Below are 25,916 nucleotides of genomic sequence, written 5' to 3' on the forward strand. Positions count from 1 at the left end.
CACGTACTTACCTTCCATATGACCTCGCTGTGGGCGGCGAACGTCCACTTCCTGGAGTGGGAGGGACGTTCGGCGTCACATTGATGTCACGCGGCAGCCGGCCAATAGAAGCGGAGGGGCAGAACTGAGCGGGACGTAAACATCCCGCCCACCTCCTCCTTCCGCATTGTGGGCCGGGAGCCGCAGGACGCAGGTAAGATCTGTTCATCGTTACCGGGGTGTCACACACTGCGATGTACCTTACGATGCCGGATGTGCGTCACTTACGACGTGACCCCGCCGACATATTGTAAGATACATTGCAGCATGTAAAGCGGGCTTAAGATCACATAATTGTAAGATTTTATTTAATGGGGGATTTGTGCTTTTCTTATAATTACCAAGGTATGGAGAGGGTTAATGGACCTTCTGGAGAGGGGGACTGGTAGAAATCTGCCTTAAAGCAAGCAGTTTGGACCTCTAAGCCGTATGCATGTTATTCAGTGGAATTAAATCAATGCTATGATCTATTACGTATATATTATAATGAAAATGTGGTTTATCTAACATTGTTTTTATTTTCCTGCATGTTTGTATTTTTATTACTCTTGTAATGTATTGTTTTTGTTGTATATAAAGTAAGCCCTATTTTGTGGATTATGTATATAGATCCAGCTCAGATGAGGGGCGTATAGGTATATATATCACCGTGGCTATTCATTCTGATTATATTGCGTATGAATAAGGAGTCTGTTCTTCTCCGAAACGCGTTAAGCGTATTTATACTCTGCACGTGGTCAGATTTTCATTTTATGAATTTTGAATAAAGAAAATATTTTTCCTACATCGGTGCTGGATTCTCTCCTCCCTTGTTCCTCTTGATGGTACTGATGGCTGTGGAAGCCAAACCACTTGTTCCTTGCACCGGACCAGAGGCTGGAGATACCTGCTCTAGAGTGGTGAGCTGAACATATATTTATTTGTGTTTCAGAGTGCATGGCAGTATTTTTTTATTAGTACTTATAGTGACATTATTTTTACACAACAGACTTTTTGGGCAATAATTACATCACATCCTCTCACTGAACCCCAGGATTTATTTTTTTTACGCCGTCTCACTTTAGCCCCATATTACTCATCCTAGGGCGAGCCCAACATTTTAGACTCAGATGCAGTTTTTAAAAATGATCAGACAAAATCAGAGAAGGAACTGAAACAAATTCATTCTTCTTTTAACATTTCTGAGAAACTGAGAACTAAAAGTTGGGAGATAGAAAATACTCAGGACATAAGAAAAGTCCCTATGCTTTGCCCAAATTAAAAAAAACAAAAACCCCTCAGTTAAACATAAAAATAAAAAAATACACATTTGTGGCATCGTCGTACTCAGAAAAGTCCAATCTATCAAAATTTAAATATAAATTACCCAATCGGAAAACAGCATAAAACAAAAAAAGTCAAAAACGCCAAAACTAAATTTTTTGGGGTTGCTGCAATACCCCCAAAATACAATCAAAATATCATATCAATACCAAAGTGGCATCAATAAAAAGGTTAGCTGGCTCCGCAAAAAAATAAGCCTACACACAGCTCTATCAATAGAAAAATTAAAATGTTCGTAGTCTTAGAAAATGGCAAAACATCCTCCAAAAATGTTTTGAAAAACTGTTACAATTGCGTTTTTTCATAATTTTACCGTATTTGCCATTTTTCCTCGTTTTCCAGTTCACAATGTGGTAGAATGAATGATGTCATTGAAAAGTACAACTTCTCACTCAATAAAACAAGCCCTCATACAGTTGAAACCCTTAGTTTCCCTCCGCTCCCTATAAAGACACATCTGCAGGTTTTTCCTCTGCTCACTATAAAGACACATCTGCAGGTTTTTCCCTCCGCTCTCTATAAGAACACCTGTGAAGGTTTTTCCTCCGCTCTCTATAAAGACACATCTGCAGGTTTGATCTCCGCTCCCTGTGAAGAGACATCTACAGGTTTTTCCCTCTGGTCTCTATACAGACATATCTGCAGGTTTTTCCCTCTACTCTCTATAAAGACACATAAGCAAGTTTTTCCCTCTGCTTTCTATAAAGACACATCTGCAGGTTTCTCCTCTGCTCCCTATAAAGAAACATCTGCAAGTTTTTCCCTCCACTCTTTATACAGACATATGCAGGTTTTTCCTTTGGCTCTCTACACAGACACATCTGCAGGTTTTTCCCTCCACTCTCTATAAAGACACATCTGCAGGTTTTTCCCTCCACTCTCTATACAGACACATCTGTAGGGGTTTCCCTCTGCTCTCTATACAGACACATCTGCAGGTTTTTCCCTCCACTCTATACAGACACATCTGTAGGGGTTTCCCTCTGCTCTCTATACAGACACATCTGCAGGTTTTTCCCTCTGCTCTCTATACAGACACATCTGCAGGTTTTTGCCTCCGCTCTCTATACAGACACATCTGCAGGGCTTTCCCTCTGCTTTCTATACAGACACATCTGCAGGTTTTTCACTCCGCTCTCTATACAGACACATCTGCAGGTTTTTCCCTCTGCTTTCTATACAGACACATCTGCAGGTTTTTCCCTTCGCTCTCTATACAGGCATATCTGCAGGGGTTTCCCTCCAATCTCTATAAAGACACATCTGCAGGTTTTTCACTCCGCTCTCTATACAGACCCATCTGTAGGTTTTTCCTCCGCTCCCTATAAAGATACATCTGCAAGTTATTCCCTCCGCTTTCTATAAAGACACATCTGCAGGTTCCCCCCCCACTCTTTATACAGACATATATGCAGGTTTTTCCCTCTGCTCTCTATACAGACACATCTGCAGGTTTTTCCCTTCACTCTCTATGCAGGCACATCTGCAGGGGTTTCACTCCACTCTCTATAAAGACACATCTGCAGGTTTTTCTCACTATCTGACATGAAATCAGAAAAAATCTTTCCAATTTTAGGTCAATTAGGAACCAAAAATGATATTTGCCAGATGCCAGAATAATGAGAGAGAAAATCTTTTCGGGTATTTTTATTATTTTCTGCACAGTGAGGTTTCCTCCATGTCATTAGTAATTGTTAGCATTGCCCTTACAGTGTGTGACTTGGGGGAAACGTTTTGGATCTCTTTCCACAAGCTTCTCACCATAGTTGGTAGGAATTTGGGCCCATTCCTCCTGACAGAACTGGTGTAAGTGAGCCTTGTGTGGTGGTTGCATTTGCCTTTTCAATTTTGCCCACAAATTTTCAATAGGATTGAGATCAGGGTTTTGTGATGGCCACTCCAAAACATTGACTTTGTTCTCCTTAAGCCACTTTGTAACCAGTTTGGCAGTAGCTTTGTGTCATTGTCCATTTGGAAGACTCATTTCCGCCCAAGCTTTCAGTTCCTGGCTGATGTCTTGAGATGTTCTTCAGTATTGCCACAATCTTCTTTCCTCATGATGCCATCTATTTTGTGAAGTGCACCAGTCCCTCCTACAGCAAAACAACCCCACAACATGATGCTGCCGCCCCCGTGTTTCACAGTGGGGATGGTGTTCTTAAGTTTCAAAGCTTCTCCCTTTTTCCTCCAAACGTAATGATGGTCATTATGGTCAAACAGTTCCATTTTAGTTTCATCAGACCACAGGACGTCTACAAAATTTAAGGTCTTTGTTCCTGTTCTTGATCCTGTGGGAATTTGCAAACATTAATCTGGCTTTTTATGTTTCTTTGTTTCTTTAAGAGTAATGGCTTCTTCCTGGCAGAGTGGCCTTTTCAGCCCATGTTGATATAGTACTCGTTTCACTGTGGATAATGACACAATCTTACCAGCTTCCGCCAGCATCTTCACAAGGTGCACATTCATCTCTGGTACACAGAACCCATCTCCTTCCTGAGCAGTGTGATGGCTGGACATTCCAATCTTGTTTGTACTTGCATATAATTGTTTGTACAGATGAACGAGGCACCTTCAGGTATCTGGAAATTGCACCCAAGGATGAACCAGACTTGTCCAAGTCCACAATTCTCTTCCCGAGATCTTGGCTGATTTCTTTTGACTTTCCCATGATCCTACACAAAGAAGCCGTGTGTTTCAGGTGTGCATTATAATACATACACAGGTGTGTCTGTAATTAACACAGATGTTGCCAATAAACCTATCAGAAGCAAAGACATGAAATCATCATATGCGCTGTCCCATATTGTTTAAAGGCATAGTGCTCTTAGTGTATGGAAACTGTTGACTTTACAGAAAGTAATAAAAATGCCTTAATACATTCTCTCTCTCATTATTCTGACATTTGGCAAATTTAAATAATTTTGGTTTCTAATTGACTTAAAACGGAAAAGATTTATTCTGATTTCATGTCAGATAGAAAAACCTGCATATGTGTCTATATAGAGAGCGGAGGGAAAAACCTGCAGATGTGTCTATAAAAAGAGCAGAGGAGAAACCCTGCAGATGTGTCTATATAGAGAGCAGAGGAGAAACCCTGCAGATGTGTCTGTATAGAGAGGAGGGAAAAACCTACAGATGTGTCTGTATAGAGAGTGGAGAGGAAAACCTGCAGATGTGTCTGTATAGAGAGTGGAGAGGAAAACCTGCAGATGTGTCTGTATAGAGAGCGGAGGGAAAAACCTGCAGATGTGTCTGTATAGAGAGCGGAGGGAAAAACCTGCAGATGTGTCTTTATGGAAAGCGGAAAAAAACTAAAAAGGTTTCAACTGTGTGTACAGCTGGTATATCATTGGTATCCTCTGTATATAATACATATATACAGTTAGGTCCAGAAATATTTGGACAGTGACACAAGTTTTGTTATTTTAGCTGTTTACAAAAACAGTTCAGAAATACAATTATATATATAATATGGGCTGAAAGTGCACACTCCCAGCTGCAATATGAGAGTTTTCACATCCAAATCGGAGAAAGGGTTTAGGAATCATAGCTCTGTAATGCATAGCCTCCTCTTTTTCAAGGGACCAAAAGTAATTGGACAAGGGACTCTAAGGGCTGCAATTAACTCTGAAGGCATCTCCCTCGTTAACCTGTAATCAATGAAGTAGTTAAAAGGTCTGGGGTTGATTACAGGTGTGTGGTTTTGCATTTGGAAGCTGTTGCTGTGACCAGACAACATGCGGTCTAAGGAACTCTCAATTAAGGTGAAGCAGAACATCCTGAGGCTGAAAAAAAAGAAAAAATCCATCAGAGAGATAGTAGACATGCTTGGAGTAGCAAAATCAACAGTCGGGTACATTCTGAGAAAAAAGGAATTGACTGGTGAGCTTGGGAACTCAAAAAGGCCTGGGCGTCCACGGATGACAACAGTGGTGGATGATCGCCGCATACTTTCTTTGGTGAAGAAGAACCCGTTCACAACATCAACTGAAGTCCAGAACACTCTCAGTGAAGTAGGTGTATCTGTCTCTAAGTCAACAGTAAAGAGAAGACTCCATGAAAGTAAATACAAAGGGTTCACATCTAGATGCAAACCATTCATCAATTCCAAAAATAGACAGGCCAGAGTTAAATTTGCTGAAAAACACCTCATGAAGCCAGCTCAGTTCTGGAAAAGTATTCTATGGATAGATGAGACCAAGATCAACCTGTACCAGAATGATGGGAAGAAAAAAGTTTGGAGAAGAAAGGGAACGGCACATGATCCAAGGCACACCACATCCTCTGTAAAACATGGTGGAGGCAACGTGATGGCATGGGCATGCATGGCTTTCAATGGCACTGGGTCACTTGTGTTTATTGATGACATAACAGCAGACAAGAGTAGCCGGATGAATTCTGAAGTGTACCGGGATATACTTTCAGCCCAGATTCAGCCAAATGCCACAAAGTTGATCGGACGGCGCTTCATAGTACAGATGGACAATGACCCCAAGTATACAGCCAAAGCTACCCAGGAGTTCATGAGTGCAAAAAAGTGGAACCTTCTGCAATGGCCAAGTCAATCACCAGATCTTAACCCAATTGAGCATGCATTTCACTTGCTCAAATCCAGACTTAAGACGGAAAGACCCACAAACAAGCAAGACCTGAAGGCTGCGGCTGTAAAGGCCTGGCAAAGCATTAAGAAGGAGGAAACCCAGCGTTTGGTGATGTCCATGGGTTCCAGACTTAAGGCAGTGATTGCCTCCAAAGGATTCGCAACAAAATATTGAAAATAAAAATATTTTGTTTGGGTTTGGCTTATTTGTCCAATTACTTTTGACCTCCTAAAATGTGGAGTGTTTGTAAAGAAATGTGACAATTCCTACAATTTCTATCAGATATTTTTGATCAAACCTTCAAATTAAACGTTACAATCTGCACTTGAATTCTGTTGTAGAGGTTTCATTTCAAATCCAATGTGGTGGCATGCAGAGCCCAACTCGCGAAAATTGTGTCACTGTCCAAATATTTCTGGACCTAACTGTATGTGTTAGGTATTTATAACGATATTACCGTATGTTACAAACTTAGGAAGTTAGGAAAGTGTACTGTCACGTTGATGATGCTGCTGTAGGTGGGATATGAGTGAAGTCATCATAAAGACAAAAATAGCGAGTGTCAGACTCACAGATGCTCTCAGACGCTCACTTCCTTCTCCTTCTGCCTCGTCTCTCCGTATGTGATTGTCGGGCGGTGGTGATGACCACGATGATTTTATTCTTCTTGATTCTACTTTGTGCCAGATGTGAGTTCTATGCTTCATCTTCATGTTATCAGATAGTTTCTCAGTCATGTGTAGAGCCGTGGTCTGGGGTGGAGGGACGCCTGTGCCAGCTGATGCCATCCGGAGCTGCCACCACTAGGGTGTTGGTATTAATTCATCTCTTGTCTTCATCCATTTTTATATACTGACACTGCACAGTATCACATCTATTCTACTAAATGTGTCTCTCTCCTTTATAGACATGGAGACGACCACCGTAGTTGGGGTGCTTCGCGAGAATGTAACTTTAAATGTTCATGAGAAGAATGTAGATGATATAACCTGGACTTATGATCAAAATCGCATCGCGGCAACGGGACCACAAAAGCCCATCAATGTAACGAGAACATACCGGGGGAAGCTCGCGAGTGACCAGAACGGCTCATTAATTATCATGCATCTCCAGCAGGAAGACGAAGGGATGTATGGTGCCAGTATAAAGCTCCGCAACGGGGAAATGCGTGAAGCGCAGTACCAGCTTCAAGTCTACCGTAAGTCATCTTCTCATAACCCTTGTAGCAGTTACCCATGTGCTGATCAACGTTTCATCTTTCCTAAGAAAAGTTGCCAGGCATAATGAATTCTGATCTCATACATTACAGTCATAGTGCACTCATCATCTCATACACTGCCAGCCATAGTGTGCTCATCATCTCCTACACTGTCAGCCATAGTGTGCTCATCATCTCATACACTGCCAGCCATAGTGCACTCATCATCTCATACACTGCCAGTCATAGTGCACTCATCATCTCATACATTGCCAGCCATAGTGTGCTCATCATCTCATACTGTTCCAGCCATAGTATGCTCATCATCTCATACACTGCCAGCCATAGTGCACTCATCATCTCATACATTGCCAGCCATAGTGTGCTCATCATCTCATACTGTTCCAGCCATAGTATGCTCATCATCTCATACACTGCCAGCCATAGTGCACTCATCATCTCATACATTGCCAGCCATAGTGTGCTCATCTCATACTGTTCCAGCCATAGTGTGCTCATCATCTCATACATTGTCAGTCATAGTGTGCTCATCATCTCATAGATTGCCAGTCATAGTGTGCTCATCATCTCATACTGTTCCAGCCATAGTATGCTCATCATCTCACACACTGCCAGTCATAGTGTGCTCATCATCTCCTATACTGCCAGCCATAGTGTGCTCATCATCTCATACACTGCCAGCTATAGTGTACTCATCATCTCATACTGTTCCAGCCATAGTGTGCTCATCATCTCATACTGTGCAAGCCATAGTATACTCATCATCTCATACTGTTCCAGCCATAGTATGCTCATCATCTCACACACTGCCAGTCATAGTGTACTCATCATCTTATACTGTGTCAGCCATAGTGTGCTCATCATCTCATACTGTTCCAGCCATAGTGTGCTCATCATCTCATACACTGCCATCCATAGTGTACTCATCATCTTATACTATGTCAGCCATAGTGTGCTCATCATCTCATACTGTGCAAGCCATAGTGTGCTCATCATCTCATACTGTTCTAGCCATAGTGTGCTCATCATCTCATACACTGCCATCCATAGTGTACTCATCATCTTATACTATGTCAGCCATAGTGTGCTCATCATCTCATACTGTGCAAGCCATAGTGTGCTCATCATCTCATACTGTTCTAGCCATAGTGTGCTCATCATCTCATACACTGCCATCCATAGTGTACTCATCATCTTATACTATGTCAGCCATAGTGTGCTCATCATCTCATACTGTGCAAGCCATAGTATACTCATCATCTCATACTGTTCCAGCCATAGTGTGCTCATCATCTCATACACTGCCAGTCATAGTGTACTCATCATCTTATACTATGCCAGCCATAGTGTGCTCATCATCTCATACTGTTCCAGCCATAGTATGCTCATCATCTCCTACTGTTCCAGCCATAGTGTGCTCATCATCTCATACTGTTCCAGCCATAGTATCCTCATCATCTCACACACTGCCAGTCATAGTGTGCTCATCATCTCCTATACTGCCAGTCATAGTGGGCACATCATCTCATACTTTTCCAGTCATAGTGCTCTCATCATCTCATACTGTTCCAGCCATAGTGTGCTCATCATCTCATACACAGCCAACCATAGTGTGCTCATCATTTTATACTATGCCAGCCATAGTGTGCTCATCATCTCATACTGTTCCAGCCATAATGTACTCATCATCTCATACACTGCCAGCCATAGTGGGCACATCATGTCATACATTGCCAGCCATAGTGTGCTCATCATCTCCTATACTGCCAGCAATAGTGTGCTCATCATCTCATACACTGCCAGTCATAGTGTGCTCAGCATCTCTTATACTGCCAGCCATAGTGTACTCATCAGCTCATTCACTGCCTGCCATAGTGTGCTCATCATCTCCTATACTGCCAGCCATAGTGTACTCATCATCTCATACACTGCCAGTCATAGTGGGCACATCATCTCATACTGTACCAGCCATAGTGTGCTCATCATCTCATACTGTTCCAGCCATAGTGTGCTCATCATCTCATACACTGCCAGCCATAGTGTGCTCATCATCTCATACACTGCCAGCCATAGTGTGCTCATCATCTCATACTGTTCCAGCCATAGTGCTCTCATCATCTCCTACACTGCCACCCATAATGTGCTCATCATCTCATACTGTTCCAGCCATAATGTGCTCATCATCTCATACACTGACAGCCATAGTGTACTCATCATCTCATACTGTTCCAGCCATAGTGTGCTCATCATCTCATACACTGACAGCCATAGTGTGCTCATCATCTCATACACTGACAGCCATAGTGTGCTCATCATCTCATACTGTTCCAGCCATAATGTGCTCATCATCTCATACACTGACAGCCATAGTGTACTCATCATCTCATACTGTTCCAGTCATAATGTGCTCATCATCTCATACACTGACAGCCATAGTGTGCTCATCATCTCATACTGTTCCAGCCATAGTGTGCTCATCATCTCATATTGTTTCAGCCATAGTAAACCAAACAAGTAGAAAAACCAGCTCACCCACCTGGAAATCCAATAATGGCCAAACGATGCACGGACAATTCATTAGAGCCCCACTGAGATCAATAGTAGAATGGAAACAATCCAGCATCCAGTTCTGGCAAATCCATAAAACGAATTCTTTATTTATCAAACATTAAAAAGATAGACATCCTTCCAAAAAATTAAAAACGCCCCATGGCAAGGTAATGGTAACACAGTACGCGTTTCAGAGGGTTCCCTCCTTACTCTAAGCCACAGTGTGCTCATCATCTCATACACTGCAGTCATAGTGTACTCATCTTCTACTGTGCCAGTCATAGTACGCTTATCTCATACACTGCCAGCCATAGTGTGCTCATCATCTCATACTGTGCAAGCCATAGTGTGCTCATCATCTCATACACTTACAGCCATAGTGTGCTCATCATCTCATACTGTGCAAGCCATAGTGTGCTCATCATCTCATACACTGCAGTCATAGTGTGCTCATCATCTCATACTGTGCAAGCCATAGTGTGCTCATCATCTCATACTGTGCAAGCCATAGTGTGCTCATCATCTCATACACTGCAGTCATAGTGTGCTCATCATCTCATACTGTGCAAGCCATAGTGTGCTCATCATCTCATACTGTGCAAGCCATAGTGTGCTCATCATCTCATTCACTGCAGTCATAGTGTGCTCATCATCTCCTATACTGCCAGCCATAGTGTGCTCATCATCTCATACACTGCCAGCTATAGTGTACTCATCATCTCATACTGTTCCAGCCATAGTGTGCTCATCATCTCATACTGTGCAAGCCATAGTATGCTCATCATCTCATACTGTTCCAGCCATAGTATGCTCATCATCTCATACTGTTCCAGCCATAGTATGCTCATCATCTCATACTGTTCCAGCCATAGTATGCTCATCATCTCACACACTGCCAGTCATAGTGTACTCATCATCTTATACTATGTCAGCCATAGTGTGCTCATCATCTCATACTGTGCAAGCCATAGTGTGCTCATCATCTCATACTGTTCCAGCCATAGTGTGCTCATCATCTCATACACTGCCATCCATAGTGTACTCATCATCTTATACTATGTCAGCCATAGTGTGCTCATCATCTCATACTGTGCAAGCCATAGTGTGCTCATCATCTCATACTGTTCTAGCCATAGTGTGCTCATCATCTCATACACTGCCATCCATAGTGTACTCATCATCTTATACTATGTCAGCCATAGTGTGCTCATCATCTCATACTGTGCAAGCCATAGTGTGCTCATCATCTCATACTGTGCAAGCCAGTGTGCTCATCATCTCATACTGTGCAAGCCATAGTGTGCTCATCATCTCATACACGGCCATCCATAATGTGTTCATCATCTCATACTACGCAAGCCATAGTGTGCTCATCATCTCATATACTGCCAGCCATAGTGTGCTCATCATCTCATACTACGCAAGCCATAGTGTGCTCATCATCTCATATACTGCCAGCCATAGTGTACACTCCCTGACAGAAGTTCTGTCGCTTAGCCATGTTATGTAAATAAAAGCTTATAACCTGACTTTAAATTCGTCCATTGGTTTTATAAATTACTCTTTTGAAAGCTGAAACCCTCCCAAATTTGGTTTAGGTTATGAAAATAATGTTGCTGCAAAGCTGAAATATTGATCATTTAATGAACACAGAAAGGTCAGATTTTAGTAAGACAAAAGTTTTGTCGCCCACAGAAAGTAATGTGAAATTCAAACAAATAATTAACTTCTAATACAAAGATATGTTGCATAACATCGGTGAATGAAGGTGTGGTGCTATTAGAGCCATATTTAATATTTTGTGTGACCTCCATGAGCTTGAAGGACTGCATCCATGTGGTTCTACAATGATTCATACAATGTATTGATGACATCATCAGGAATAGCAAAGAATGCATCTTACCTGCCTCCCAGAGTTCATCTAGATGCTTTGGTTTTGTCTTCCAAGCTCCCTCTTTCATCCTACCCCAAACATGCTCAATGATGTTGATGTCTGGTGACTGGGTGGCCAGTCCTTGAGCACCTTCATCTTCTTTGCAAGGAGGAACTTTGTAGTAGAGATGGATAGATGAGATGGAGCACCATCCTGCTGCAGAATGTGACCCCTTTTATGATTGGGAATGTAAGAGGTAGCTAATACTTCTTGATATTTTAGGCTATTGATATTGCCTTCCACCTTGCAAATGTTTCGCACACCCCCATACTGAATGTAACCCCAGACCATGATCTTTCCACCACCAAACTTACCTGTTTTCTGGATCCATACAGGCTCCAGTAGATCTCCTGCAGTATTTGCGGCGGCTGTGGTGTAATTCAACTGAAGATTCATCAGAGAAATCCACCTTCTGCCACTTTTCCAGCGTTCATCTGTTTAGCAGGCTGTGGGACTTGGCAAATGCCACACGGTTTTTTAATTGCCTTTTGTTTAGTGCTGGCTTCTGGGCACTGATTCGACCATGGAGGCCATTTCCAGACAGAATCCTACAAACTGTTCTAGTTGACACAGGGACTTGAGGTGGCCAGGCCTGTTGGAGCTCTGCTGCAGTGGAAAAGGGGCTGGCTTTGGATTTTCTATCCAACAAACGTTCCTCCTGAGCAGTTGTCTTGTGGGGTCTGCCGGACCTGGGCTTTTCAAAAACAACTCCAGTCTCTTCAAATCTTCTTTTTAATTCTTTGTACTTGACACTGAGACACATTAAAGGTGCCAGCCACCTCTGCAGTGGATCTGGTCTTCAGCCTCTTGATAATCAAGGCTTTGGTCGCAGGGTGGATTTTTGGCATGTTGTCAGAGGTCAAGTTGCATTTCAAGTGAAGGTCTGGGGTGCTGGGTTTCTTTTTATACACATCAACTAATTAACCGATTTAGTGCGCACAGGTGAGGATGTAAATTAGGATTGGGCGCATTATATGACAAGGCGACAAAACGTTTGTCTTGCCAAAATCTGACCTGTGTTCATTAAATGATCAATATTTCAGCTTTGCAGCAACTTTATTTTCATAACCTAAACCAAATTTAGGAGCGTTTCAACTTTGAAGAGTAATTTATAAAACCAATGGATGAATTTAAAGTCAGGTTATAAGCTTTTATTTCCATAACGTGGATAAGCGACAGAACTTCTGTCACTTATAATTTTGTACACTGCAAGTGGTATTCTTATCTCATATAGTGACAGTAATTGTAAGCCATCACTAAATATTTTGTACCTTCCATACATTGACAGCTATACTATGATAGAGATACTTTGTCTTCATATCAGTGATATATCAATACAGTCCTAGCCATAGAGAGTGTCCCTCATCTCATTCACTATTCACAGTAATGCACCTCTCATATTACACAATGCAAACCACAATATAACCAACACACATTTCCAGGCCAAGCACCTTTAAGTCTGGTGACTGATGGCCACTCCAGAATCCTACAGGTCTTCTTCTGAAACCAAGTCTTGGTGGACTTTGAGATTATTGTCCTGTCGGAAAGTCCAATATTAACCATATACAGCTTTCTTACAAATGTTTGACGCAAAATAGCCCCAGATCACCACCAAGGCACCATCACCCATTACTGTAGTTATCACCGAGCCACCACCATGCTTCATTATAGGCATTAACAAGCTCTCAGTGTGCTTCAATGGAGGTATCACCAAGCCACCACAATGCTGAAAACATCACAGAACCACCGCTATTCTTCACCATAACCATCAATAAGCTGTCAGCATCCTTCACTATAAGCATCCCCCAAGCCACCATCAAGAATTTCTGTAATTATGCCACCGAAATGCTTCATTGTAGGTAGTTCCAAAGAAAAAAAGTCCAAGGCATCGAAGTTTGTACTAAAAACAAAAAAAACACTTTACTAACCCCAGCATACACATCAGAAAATGCACAACATTTTGGCCACACATGGCCTTTATCAAGCTATTTAAAGGGTATATACAGATTAAAAAAGGCTCTATTTTTCTGATATGTATGCTGGGGTCAATAAAGTTTTTTGGGAGGAGAAACTTTGGTGCTTTCGCCTCTTTTGAACTCACTGCAGCTTTACAACAATGTGGAGATTTGTACCAAAGTCAGCACAAAGTGTGGAGTGGTGCACGGAATTTATCCTTCATATATGTATTCTTCTTAGTATGCATTAATGAGCTACCACCATGCTTCACTGTAGGCATCACCACCCCCATTTTTAAAACAGTAGTGATGTGTCATATGTGAAGAAGGCTACACTAACAAGAAGAGAAGAATAACCGACAAAACTTATAGTAGTAAGGGCCACAGAATCATATCCTCGACACCAATAAAAGAAAAGTGTAACTGGACAACCCCTTTAAGGGTTGTATGTACATAGTGTTTATACTGGAGGGAGAACTCCATAACAGAGTCATTGCCCTCAAGTATTGTTCTCTCTTGGGTGTTTCCTGTAACCTTCCTGTATAAAATTTCTGGTAAAATGTATTTGCCCACGACTGGGCCGTCATGTGAATTTTCTAATACAGAAACTATTACTTTTGTATAACTGCAGGCAGCAGAGGGTTAAAATTTGCACTTTTTACAGGAAACCCATGGTGGTGATGTTCGTCAATTTAGATGAGGAACAAGATAAAACCATCAAAAAACTCGTGATCGGAGCCTCACGAGAAAGGCTTCTGATTTTTATTCTTAATACGAATGTCCTTACTAGATAAGATAATGTAAACCAGAGGAACTCACACTTCTCTCTCGTGATTTCATCTTTGATTTCACTAGTGGGCTGGTATGAGAGTACAATACTTCAGGCCTCTTTTTGCACTTTAGGCCACCACCATGAAGACCACTCAATACTCCTGCTCTCCACAACACTTCTCACTGTACTCCAGGGCCTCATCCTACCAGTACCCAGAAGAGCAACCAGATAGTTCCTTGTGTGTCACTACCACTGCTTCCTTGGCCTTTTGCCCTCACATTGCCCACTTACACAAACATATTGTCTCCTACTGATTTCTACACTGTGCCCACCTGTCTTTGGCCTTTTGACTTCTTTGAACGCAGAGCCTCATTTTTCTCCCGGATTACCAGATGTACCCCTTTGGTGATGGCTATGGAAGCTACTTTAGATAGTCCACACAGATATGCCCACATTCACACTGGTCCAGTATCTCCTAGAACCTCACTTTCCATGAAACCCAACTCAATGACCAGGACAAAGAGGAAAGTTTCAGACGAGTGGCTCAGATGATCCCATAATTATCTTATACTGGTTTTCAGTCAGGAATCTCCAACCACAAACCTTCTGACTGGTCCCATTTGCACATATGAGACCACTCCCCTTCATGCCACCCACACTCCACCATTGCAACGCAACTAAACACCATGAAAATATGGCAGTGAATCAAAATGCACTCCAATCATGCCCCAACACACAATAACACAATTGGGCTAATAATAGTCTCCACCGTCTTACATACTGTTAAGGATTATCCGGAAATCTCAAGGTGTTTATGGAGGACCTGGCACTTTCTATAAATATCTATTTGGTTTTTACCTAGTGAGAAAGCAGCTTTTCTCCTGAATCCGGCGATGTTTTTCTTTTGTTCCTGCGCCTCTCCATTCCTGAGATATGGCTTTCTCTTCCATGTATGTAAATCTATTCTTGTTATCCAAGGGGGTGTGGTCATTTTGACATGCCCACTTGACTTACAAGAATATATTTACCCACAGGGAAGAAGGGTCCATATCTCAGGAATGGATAGGCGCAGAAACAAAAGAAAAGCATCATCGGAATCAGGAGAAAAGCAGCATTTTTACTAGGTAAAAAAGAATGACATTTATGGAAAGTGATATGCCCTTTTTAATTGATCTCCTAGAAGACCACCTGGCAAGTTTGCAGCAACAGAATCTTATATCTCATCTTCCTGATATGACGAAGAGGGGTCTGATATTTTGATTCACTGCAGTCATCCCAGAAGGTTTATTAACAATTTTACTATCATTTCTACTGACATGTTCATTATCAACATCTACAGAAAAATTATCAGTTGAAGATATCAAGATTGAACATAACGTTTCCAGTCATGAACCGTGCGATCTGAATTTGACCTGTACAGCAAATGGCTTTGACGTGATCATCTCCTGGACCAGCAGTGGTCTAAATGTGACCAGTAATGTTGTGAACGTGAGAAACCCAGGTCCAGAGACCCGTTATACCTGTGTAGCGCAAAACCCTATCAGTCACCCCTCCAAATCTGTCACTCCAGTGGACTATTGTAAAAAAGGTACAGTAATTCAATCAGTATACTATATTGGTAAACATCTCTTTACAAGAAAATATTAGACTATGTTAAGGAACCAACAGGTTAAATAAAATTAAAAGAAGTGTTTCTATTTAGTACCCTGAGTGCACAAGGGTGAAAATCAACATAGGCGGAGAACATCAATCAGTATTGAGAGACAGGTTAATTAAAACTGTGTTTTTACTTAGTACCCAGAATGAACAAAGGTGAGAATCAAAATACGAGTAAACATTAGTCTGTATTTAGATATTGAAAGGTGTGTTAGTATTTAGTACCCTAAATGCAGAGAGGTGAAAATCATCATAGGGAGAGAACATCAAACTGTACTCAGAAACCATCAATAAAAAGGTTAATTACAAAGGAAAAATGTGTTTTTACTTCGTACCCTGAATGAAGCAAGGTGAAAAGTAACAAAAGGGTGAACATCAGTATGTGTTTACATTTCATCAACAAACAGGTTAACTACAATTGAAAGGTGCATTTGTATTTAGTACCCCCAGTACACAGACGTAGAAAATCATTATAGAGAGAATGTCAATGTGATTTTTTTTAGTATCCTGAATGAATAAAGGTGAGAAGCAACAGAGGAGAAAAATATCAATCTGTTTAGAAACTAAACAAACAGGTTAACAACAATTGAAAGGTGTATTTCTATTTAGTACCTTGAGTGCTCAGAGGTGGAAAATCATTATAGGGAGAGAACATCTATGTGATTTTACTGTATCCTGACTAGATAAAGGTGGGAAGCAATGGAGGAAATGAACATCAAGGTATTTAGAAACTGACAACAAACACGTTAACTACAATTGAAAGGTGTATTTGTATTTAGTACCCTGAGTGCGCAGAGGTGGAAAATCATTATAGGGAGAGCAATGTGATTTTACTTAGTATCCTGAATGAATAAAGGTGAGAAGCAAAAGAGGAAACTAACATCAATGTGTTTAGAAACTATCAACAAACAGGTTAACTACCATTGAAAGGTGTGGTTGTGTTTAGTACCCTAAGTGCTCAGAGGTGGAAAATTGTCATAGGAAAAAAACATCAATCTGTACTTAGAAACCATGAATAAAAATGTTAATTACAACTGAAAAATGTGTTTTTACAAAGTACCCATAATGAAAAAAGGTGAGAAGCAACAGAGGAAATGAACATAAGCCAATAAACCTGTCAATAAACAGGTTAACTACAATTGACAGCTGTTTTCATATTTAGTACCCAGAGTGCACAAGGGTGGAAAATCGAGGTTGTGAACCCTAATTGTTAAAAAAGAGCTGTAAATGAAGTGGTAAAGACAATACTGCATATAAAAAGGTATAGGGCAGTAAGGATGACATTTCCAAGAATGCAAATTAGTCCCTTCAAAGTAGCAATTGAGAATTTGTTTTGAACCACAAATTATTGTGAAGTGACAATTTGTCATAACGACATTCAATCACTTCCTCTAATTAGAAAACTCTACATGTTATTCATGGTAAGCATTAATGAAATCAGAATTAATTCAGATATTTTCTTATTTCAGGGAACAGACGTTGGATTGGAGGAATTGTTTTTCTTAGTGTATTTATTGGAATTATTGTTGTCATTTTTATTATATTTAAAACAAAACTGTCGAAATGTCGAAATGAGGTACGTCATCCTTCCTTCTTTTAGATTTCCGCTGACTCATATTTATGACATACAAAAAAGATTAGTATTTAGAGAATACCAATGAGCAATAATATAAGGACAATACTGCTCCTATATACAAAAATCTAACTACTATAATACTGTACCCCTATGTACAAGAATATAACTGCTATAATACTGCCCCTATGTACAAGAATATAACTACTATAATACTGCCCCTATATACAAGAATATAACTACTATAATACTGCTCCTATGTACAAGAATATAACTACTATAATACTGCCCCTATGTACAAGAATATAACTACTATAATACTGCCCCTATGTACAAGAATATAACTACTATAATACTGCCCCTATGTACAAGAATATAACTACTATAATACTGCTCCTATGTACAAGAATATAACTACTATAATACTGCCCCCTATGTACAAGAATATAACTACTATAATACTGCCTCTATGTACAAGAATATAAGTACTATAATACTGCCCCTATGTACAAGAATATAACTACTATAATACTGCCCCTATGTTAAAGAATATAACTACTATAATACTGCCCCTATGTAAAAGAATATAACTGCTATAATACTGCCCCTATGTAAAAGAATATAACTACTATAATACTGCCCCCTATGTATAAGAATATAACTACTATAATGGTCAGATGTATAGACATATACGAGTTGCCCCCTTCCCCCTTACAGTGAAGGAAATATTTGATCCCTTGCTGATTTTGTAAGTTTGCCCATTGACAAAGACATGATCAGTCTATAATTTTAAGGTTAGGTTAATTTTACCAATGAGAGATAGAATATCCAAAATAAAATCCAGAACATCCCATTGTATAAATTCTATAAATGTGTTTGCATTTTGCAGAGAGAAATAAGTATTTGATCCCTCTGGCAAACAAGACTTAATACTTGGTGGCAAAACCCTTGTTGGGAGTGCAGCAGTCAGACGTTTTTGTAGTTGATGATGAGGTTTGCACATGTCAGGAGGAATTTTATCATCTCTAAATCATTAAGATTTTGAAGCTGTCGCTTGGCAACTCGGAGCTTCAGCTCCTCCATAAGTGTTCTAGAGACTGGCTAGGCCACTCCATAACCTTAATGTGCTTCTTTTTAAGCCACTCCTTTGTTACCTTGGCTGTATGTTTTGGGTCATTGTGGTGCTGGAAGACCCCACCACGACCCATTTTAATGTCCTAGTGGAGGGAAGGAGGTTGTCACTCAGGATTTTATGATACATATCTCCTTCCATTGTTCCATTGATGCAGTGAAGTAGTATTTTGCCATTCGCAGAGAAACACTCCCAAAACATAATGTTTCCACCTCCATGCTTGACAGTGGGGAAGCGAGTTATTTGGGTCATAGGCAGCATTTCTCTTCCTCCAAACACAGTGAGTTGAGTTAAGGCCAAAGAGCTCAATTTTTGTCAAATCTGATAACAGCACCATCTCCCAACCACTCTGAGAATCATCCAGGTGTTCATTGGCAAACTTCAGATGGGCCGGCTGCACATGGGCCTTCTTCAGAGTGCCGGCTGCACATGGGCCTTCTTCAGAGTGCCGGCTGCACATGGGCCTTTTTGAGCAGTGTGACTTTGCTTAGATCATTAATAAGCTCCCGCTGTGTAGTTTATGTGACACCCTGGACTAGCCAGGTAGTCACAGACATAACACCTTACACACCCCATCCCCTGGGCAGTAACACCAGTCAAACAAAAACCCTTGTTGCCTCCCTCCAGGGTCTGATGTCCACACCAGGTGGGGCGGAGCCAGGCGGTTGGCCCCACGCACCGAAGAGTTCACAGGCCTGGAGGCGGGAAAGAAAGACAGTTGAATGCAGTTGAGTTCAGTTGGAGTGAGGAGTTGAGTAGTGAAGGTGACAGCAGAAAACTGTCGGTGTCTGGGTAGGGGCCCAGACACAAACAGCAAGGTCGGCAGACGGTGGGGGACGTCTGCAGGAGTTAGTGGATCTCTGCAGAACCGTAGGACCGGGGACGGGCGGCGGCCCGCCGGTACCGAACCGGGGAGTGGAGTGAAGCTAAGCACAAAGGCAAGGCCATCGGACCCCGACTACGCTTGGAGCCGCCGACAACGGTCAAATCAGAGTGTGACCGGATCCCCAGGGGTTTCCCAACAACCAAGACCCGAAAGAAGGCAACAGTCCACACCGAGAGGATATACAGCCACCGCCATAATCTAGAGATCCAAGGGCCAGAGCCTGCGGGCAAAACGGGCTCCTCCGGTACCTATACGCCGGGGAGCGGACTACCGGTGGGCAACCACAGGAGTCAGAACATTCTACAAGGTGCAGGGAAAGACAGCCGCCATCACCCTGTCTGGGGAGTGCACAAACGCTGCAGCCGGCTGCGGGACCCGTCCATCCAGCAGTTTGGTTTACCAGAGACTCTGTCATTGACTATCTGAGTGAGTACACCAGTGCCATCTGGCACCGCGCTGCCCCTGCATCACTGCATCCCAGCCATCCAGCCTCCCCATATCACCATCGGGCCCCGGGATCACCAACCCTTACCCACGGAGGGGACAACATCCTAGCTGCTCCCTACCATCGCTCCCGGGATCCCCGTCACCAGCAGCGGTGGTGCCCTTTGTCACCACAACCCATGGGTGGCGTCACGAACTATCTCCCCAAACAAACCATCCCATTTTCACTCATGGATGAGGAGCGCTGCTCGAGTCCCCGGGTCCGGCCCACCGCTCGAGCCACCAAGCAGCAGCAGAAGCCCCGGACCAGAGCGTGGCAAGTGCGTCCCCTCCGCCCGCGACATTTAGGCTGATCTCTCACTTTCCTCATGATCCTGGATACCCCATGAGGTGAGATTTTGGATGGGGCCCCAGATCAATATCAATTGACACTCATTTTGTATTTCTTCCATTTTCTTACTATTGCACCAGCAGTTTCTCCTTCTCCCCCAGCGTCTTACTTATGGTTTTGTAGCCCATTCCAGCCTTGTGCGGGTCTATGATCTTGTCCCTCACATCCTTACAAAGCTCTTTGCTCTTGCCCATGTTGTAGAGGTTAGAGTCTGACTGATTAATGGAGTCTGCGGACAGGAGTCTTTTATACAGGTGACAATACAAAATGGAGTAGAGAAGGGGTCAACGCCGCGCATCAGCCAAATGAAGATGTAGAAATATTGATGATGATTAACTTACTTTTTATTCCATAGGTCTACGCGTTTCGAGGTGAAAACCTCTTCCTCAGGACCAGTACATCAACAAAAGCTTTTTCTAATGCAGGGAACGAGGGGATTAGGAGCATCTAAGTGTCTGTAGGAGCCAGAACTATTAATGGTTGGTAGGGGATCAAATACTTATTTCTCTCTGCAAAATACAAATAATTTTATATAATTTATACAATGTGATTTACTGTTTTTTAATTTTGGATATTCTCTCGCTGTTAAAATTAACCTACCCTTAAAATCATAGACTGTTCATGTTTCAGTGGGACACTTACCAAATCAACAAGGGATCAAATACTTATTTCCTTCACTGTAAATGTGCAATACTGACCCCAATTCTGCACTAATGTTCTCCATCCTGGGCAACGTCCTGGTAAATATGTCCCCCACCCTGGTGTATGACTTCATCATGGCTATATTCTGTTTTATATGGCCCCATACTAGTATATATGTCCCCATGATGGCTCATCCTGGTATATAGGTCTCCATCATTGCCCATCCTAGTATATATCCACATCCTGGACCTGTCCTGGTATATGTCCTCATCCTGGTATAGATGCCCTCATCACAGTCCCATCCTAGTGTATATGTCCCCATCCTGGTATACGTGTCCACATAATGGCCCCATCTTGGTATACATCGTACATAGTTACATAGTTAATTAGGTTGAAAAAAGACCTAGGTCCATCTAGTTCACCCTTCCTCCACCAATTCTACATTTGGTCACTAAGTCATTTATAACCAACAATGTTGTGCACTGAGGAAATCATCCAGCCCTGATATAAAAGCTGTTATAGTATCTGCCATTACTACCTCTTGTGGTCGGCATTCCACAGTCTGACTGCTCTAACTGTAAAGAACCCTTTCCTATTTAGCTGCCGGAATCGCTTTTCTTCCACTCGCAGTGAGTGCCCCCTGGTCCTTAGTACTGTCTTTGGAAGGAATAAGTCATGTGCCAGTCGTTTATATTGACCACACATGTATTTATACATATAAATGAGGTCTCCTCTGAGACATGTCTCCATAAAGGCTCCATCCTGGTATAAATGTCGCCATAAATTGATCCTGCCTGGTTTATGTCCCCATCCTGGTATATGTGACACCTTGGGAGCTGCACACAGTAAAAAAAAATTAAATGATTATACTTACCTTCCCCCTGCTCCCCCGATGGCCTCCTCTGATGATGGCATGCGGCCACTGTGGCGTCCCTGACCTGGTCAGGCACCACTGAGTACTGCACCCATGCTGGGTGAGTACAAACAGGTAATCCCAAAGGCTGAGTAGGGTGTGTACGCACAGACACATAGTAACCAGGTCACTCTCGCACACGCACACACACACACAGGGGCCCCCCTGGGCAGACCCAGGAGGGGGTGTGGCTCCACATCTCAGCTAGTGGTGGTTCTGTAGTGAAGCTGGAAAGGGGTTGTTGCAGTGGCAGTCAAAGGAGTAGGAGTGGAGCAGCCGAGTCTGAAGTGCAGACGCAGAAGAGCGAAACACTAGTCAGACCCTACACGTGTAGTGGCTGCTGGCGGGGGAGTACATTACCACCCAGTCAGTCTTAAATACACCTGAAGAGAGAGAGCAGTAAGGAGTCGAGCACGAGGAGTGATAATGATGCACGCACGGGGCACAGGTCCCTAGAGCCAGACATCCATTTAGTGGTCTGCTAAATCCTGCAGGTGGTGGGACTAGAGGATTCACACCAACCATCACAGAGCCCGAGCATCAGCAGCAACGAGGGGGCCCATAAGGAGGATCGAGCCTGGAGCCATCTTTTCCTTGGTCCACGCTGCCAGCAAACGGGTCAGAAAGGGGAGAAAAGGCAGCTGCGACTTCCCTGGATGAATCTCACGCTACTTTAAGTCAGGGGTTGTCTGAAACAAGAAGTGCTAGGAAGGCGAGCCAGCAGTCACCCCTACACCAGGCTGAAGGATACCTGGTTCCACCTGCCTCATCATAGCATCGCCCGGGTTACCTCACTACACCACCAGAAAGTGAGTAAACAGTTGAAAGACATTTCTGGACTGAGACTGAGTTCTTCTGCAACCTGTTGTTCCACACACATACATCCAAGCCCCTGGGGCCAGCCTCACTCTCGGGAGGCCACACCATCTAACTGCAGATACCATCAGCCCCAGACGCTCGTTAAACTGCAGTGGCGGTCGCCCCTCGCCCTGACCGCAAAACCGAGAGTGGCGTCACGAGTCCTATGAAAGTGAACCTGACATACCTGTTGCCAGAAGGGTCTCTACAGAGAAGTCCCCGCAGTGTCCTGGAGGCGACCGCTGCAGCACTGTGGTGGGCGACTCACTACTGAGCAGCGTGTAAGCGGCGCAATGCATGACATCACTATGTGCCCCCTTACAGCGTTGGCAGCTGCCGGCATATTCTCTGCTCCCCACACCCTGGATTACGGGCATGGGGAGGAGTGAATATTCATAGCCTTAATCGGCGGCCAGCACATCACAGTGTAGGGATACGAGTCTCTGTGCTGAATGTATTTTAAGGGGATGCACACCCTAGAATGCACATCCAGCTGAAACAGGTGCTCGGTCTCGGCGGGTCCCCTGTTCCCTCCAGTTGCAGTTGTGATCGCTGTTACAGTGGTTGTTACGCCCCTGATCTCAACCCCATCAAAATCTGATTTATAAAACTACTTATCTTTCTTCTGACCAAAAAACACCAAGTACAGTGGAGTACAAGCCAGACGCTGAGCACATCCCTGCTATGGAGGACAGGGAGAGAGGACTCGGACAAAAATTAGCATTTTTCTATAGTGACCACTAGGGTGTGATCACTGCATAGATATGTTATCACCAATAGTAGTTGTAAACAGAATGACCCTGACATTGGGGGTACAGGATAATGACACACACTGGAGCACAGGATAATGACACTGACACTGGGGGTACAGGATAATGACACTGACACTGGGGGTACAGGATAATGACACTGACACTGGGGGTACAGGATAATGACACACACTGGAGCACAGGATAATGACACTGACACTGGGGGTACAGGATAATGACACTGACACTGGGGGTACAGGATAATGACACTGACACTGGGGGTACAGGATGACGACACACACTGGAGCACAGGATAATGGGATAATGACACTGGGGGTACAGGATAATGACACTGACACTGGGGGTACAGGATAATGACACACACTGGAGCACAGGATAATGACACTGACACTGGGGGTATAGGATAATGACACTGACACTGGGGTACAGGATAATGACACACACTGGAGCACAGGATAATGACACTGACACTGGGGGTACAGGATAATGACACTGACACTGGGGGTACAGGATAATGACACTGACACTGGGGGTACAGGATAATGACACTGACACTGGGGTACAGGATAATGGGATAATGACACTGGGGGTACAGGATAATGACACTGACACTGGGGGTACAGGATAATGACACTGACACTGTGGTATAAGAATGAAACTGGGGGTACAGGATAATACACTGGGGGTACAGGATAATGACACTGACACTGAGGGTATAAGATAATGACACTGACACTGTGGTATAAGAATGAAACTGGGGGTACAGGATAATACACTGGGGGTACAGGATAATGACACTGGGGGTACAGGATAATGACGCTGACACTGGGGGTACAGGATAATGACGCTGACACTGGGGGTACAGGATAATGACGCTGACACTGGGGGTACAGGATAACTGTTTGGTTTTGGCTCTTCTCCTGATTGAGTGTCTATCTGTTCCGCTGCAGACTGTCCCCTCCTAGGATCTCATACTCCAACCGCCAGGACCAGGATGAATCCTTTTGACTCCATGGCTGTCGCCCACCAGTGGGAATTGTACATTGTTGTCACTTTTCATATGTTCTGTATTTTACATCTCAGATGGGTTTTCTACCCTTGTAGGATGCCGTACAATGTAAAACAATCTACACTATGCTGCTGGACCGTCACTGTTCCCCTGCCAGTCAACTAATATCAGGCGACCATTGCAACCAGTTTTTGTTTTTTTACTTTATGCAGCACTTAAGAGTCCATTAATGAGAGCCTGACAAGTAACAGACAACACTTAAAAGGGTTATTCCCATTTCCAAAATCCAATCCCAATATATAGGAGGTGTAATAATAACAAAATTAGCCAATACCTCCAATTAGAAATGTAGTAGAGTTTTCCTCATTCACTATGTCTCTTACCTCATGTTCAGGACATTGAAGGACCTTAGGTAGCCATAGCTACAACCACAAGCAACTAACTGTGACTATATGCATCGTTGTAACCATGGATACCTAAGGTCCTGCAATGTCCTGAACATGAGGTAAGAGACATAGTGAATGAGGAGAACTCTACTACATTTCTAATTGGAGGTATTTGCTAATATTACACCGACTACATATTGAGATAGGATCTTGGAGATGGGAATAACACTTTAATTACTGACTTGAATCTGGCTATTGGGATCTGAATGAAGTTCCCCACACAGTCAGTTGTGGGCGGTGTGCACTTTTTGACAGAGATATCAGAGATTGGCTCCTGGGGTTAAGCCGCTATACAAACAACCCCTTTAAATGCTTCTGTCATTCTCTGAGCACCATTTTAGGGGGTACTTTTTGTTGGCCGCCCATCAGTCCCCCCCCAACATGACACAATACACCACACTATTGCTGTATATACTAAAAATCTCAGTCTCCTAGGGCTGCCAGCTTTAGGCTTGGTCACAAGAGAGCTCCATGCAGGCCCTACACAGGGAGGGGGGGGGGGTCAACAGACCCTCCAATATGTCACATTAACCATCAGCTTCTCCACTTATGTTATAGTGCCACCTAATGGCCAGAGAAGCACCTACAAGCTTTGAATACACTGAAGCGGCAGAGGTGAAGGCATCATGTGGGTGGTTGGGGAGGCTCTTTTTATATATTTGTATGTACATATATATTTATGACTCTTTATATATTAAAAACCTAAACAAACTAAACTTCAATTATGGTTGAAAAAAATTTGTGTTGATGAAGTGAGTTGGTAGGCATCACCACTCCCTAGAAAACATACGCAATACTAATCCA

At 42.9% G+C, this 25,916-nt stretch overlaps 1 protein-coding gene across 1 annotated transcript; it reads left to right on the forward strand.

The window, feature by feature from the left end:
- Nucleotides 1–6,580: 6,580 nt before the first annotated feature.
- LOC142257895 (SLAM family member 5-like) lies at nucleotides 6,581–24,951 on the forward strand. Its single transcript, XM_075330176.1, has 5 exons — nucleotides 6,581–6,652; nucleotides 6,871–7,161; nucleotides 15,732–15,980; nucleotides 17,518–17,624; nucleotides 24,608–24,951. The coding sequence occupies exons 1-5, from the start codon at nucleotides 6,607–6,609 to the stop codon at nucleotides 24,620–24,622; spliced, it is 708 nt and encodes a 235-aa protein (XP_075186291.1). The 5' UTR covers nucleotides 6,581–6,606; the 3' UTR covers nucleotides 24,623–24,951.
- Nucleotides 24,952–25,916: the final 965 nt, after the last annotated feature.

The sequence above is a fragment of the Anomaloglossus baeobatrachus genome, chromosome 12, assembly GCF_048569485.1.
Source record: "Anomaloglossus baeobatrachus isolate aAnoBae1 chromosome 12, aAnoBae1.hap1, whole genome shotgun sequence".
Taxonomy (NCBI): domain Eukaryota; kingdom Metazoa; phylum Chordata; class Amphibia; order Anura; family Aromobatidae; genus Anomaloglossus; species Anomaloglossus baeobatrachus.

Coding starts and splice junctions, on each gene's coding strand:
- LOC142257895 (XM_075330176.1), top strand. CDS start 6,607: ATGACCACGATGATTTTATTCTTCTTGATTCTACTTTGTGCCAGAT. Junction 6,653..6,870: donor GATTCTACTTTGTGCCAGAT/GTGAGTTCTATG, acceptor TCTCCTTTATAG/ACATGGAGACGACCACCGTA. Junction 15,981..17,517: donor AGTGGACTATTGTAAAAAAG/GTACAGTAATTC, acceptor TTCTTATTTCAG/GGAACAGACGTTGGATTGGA.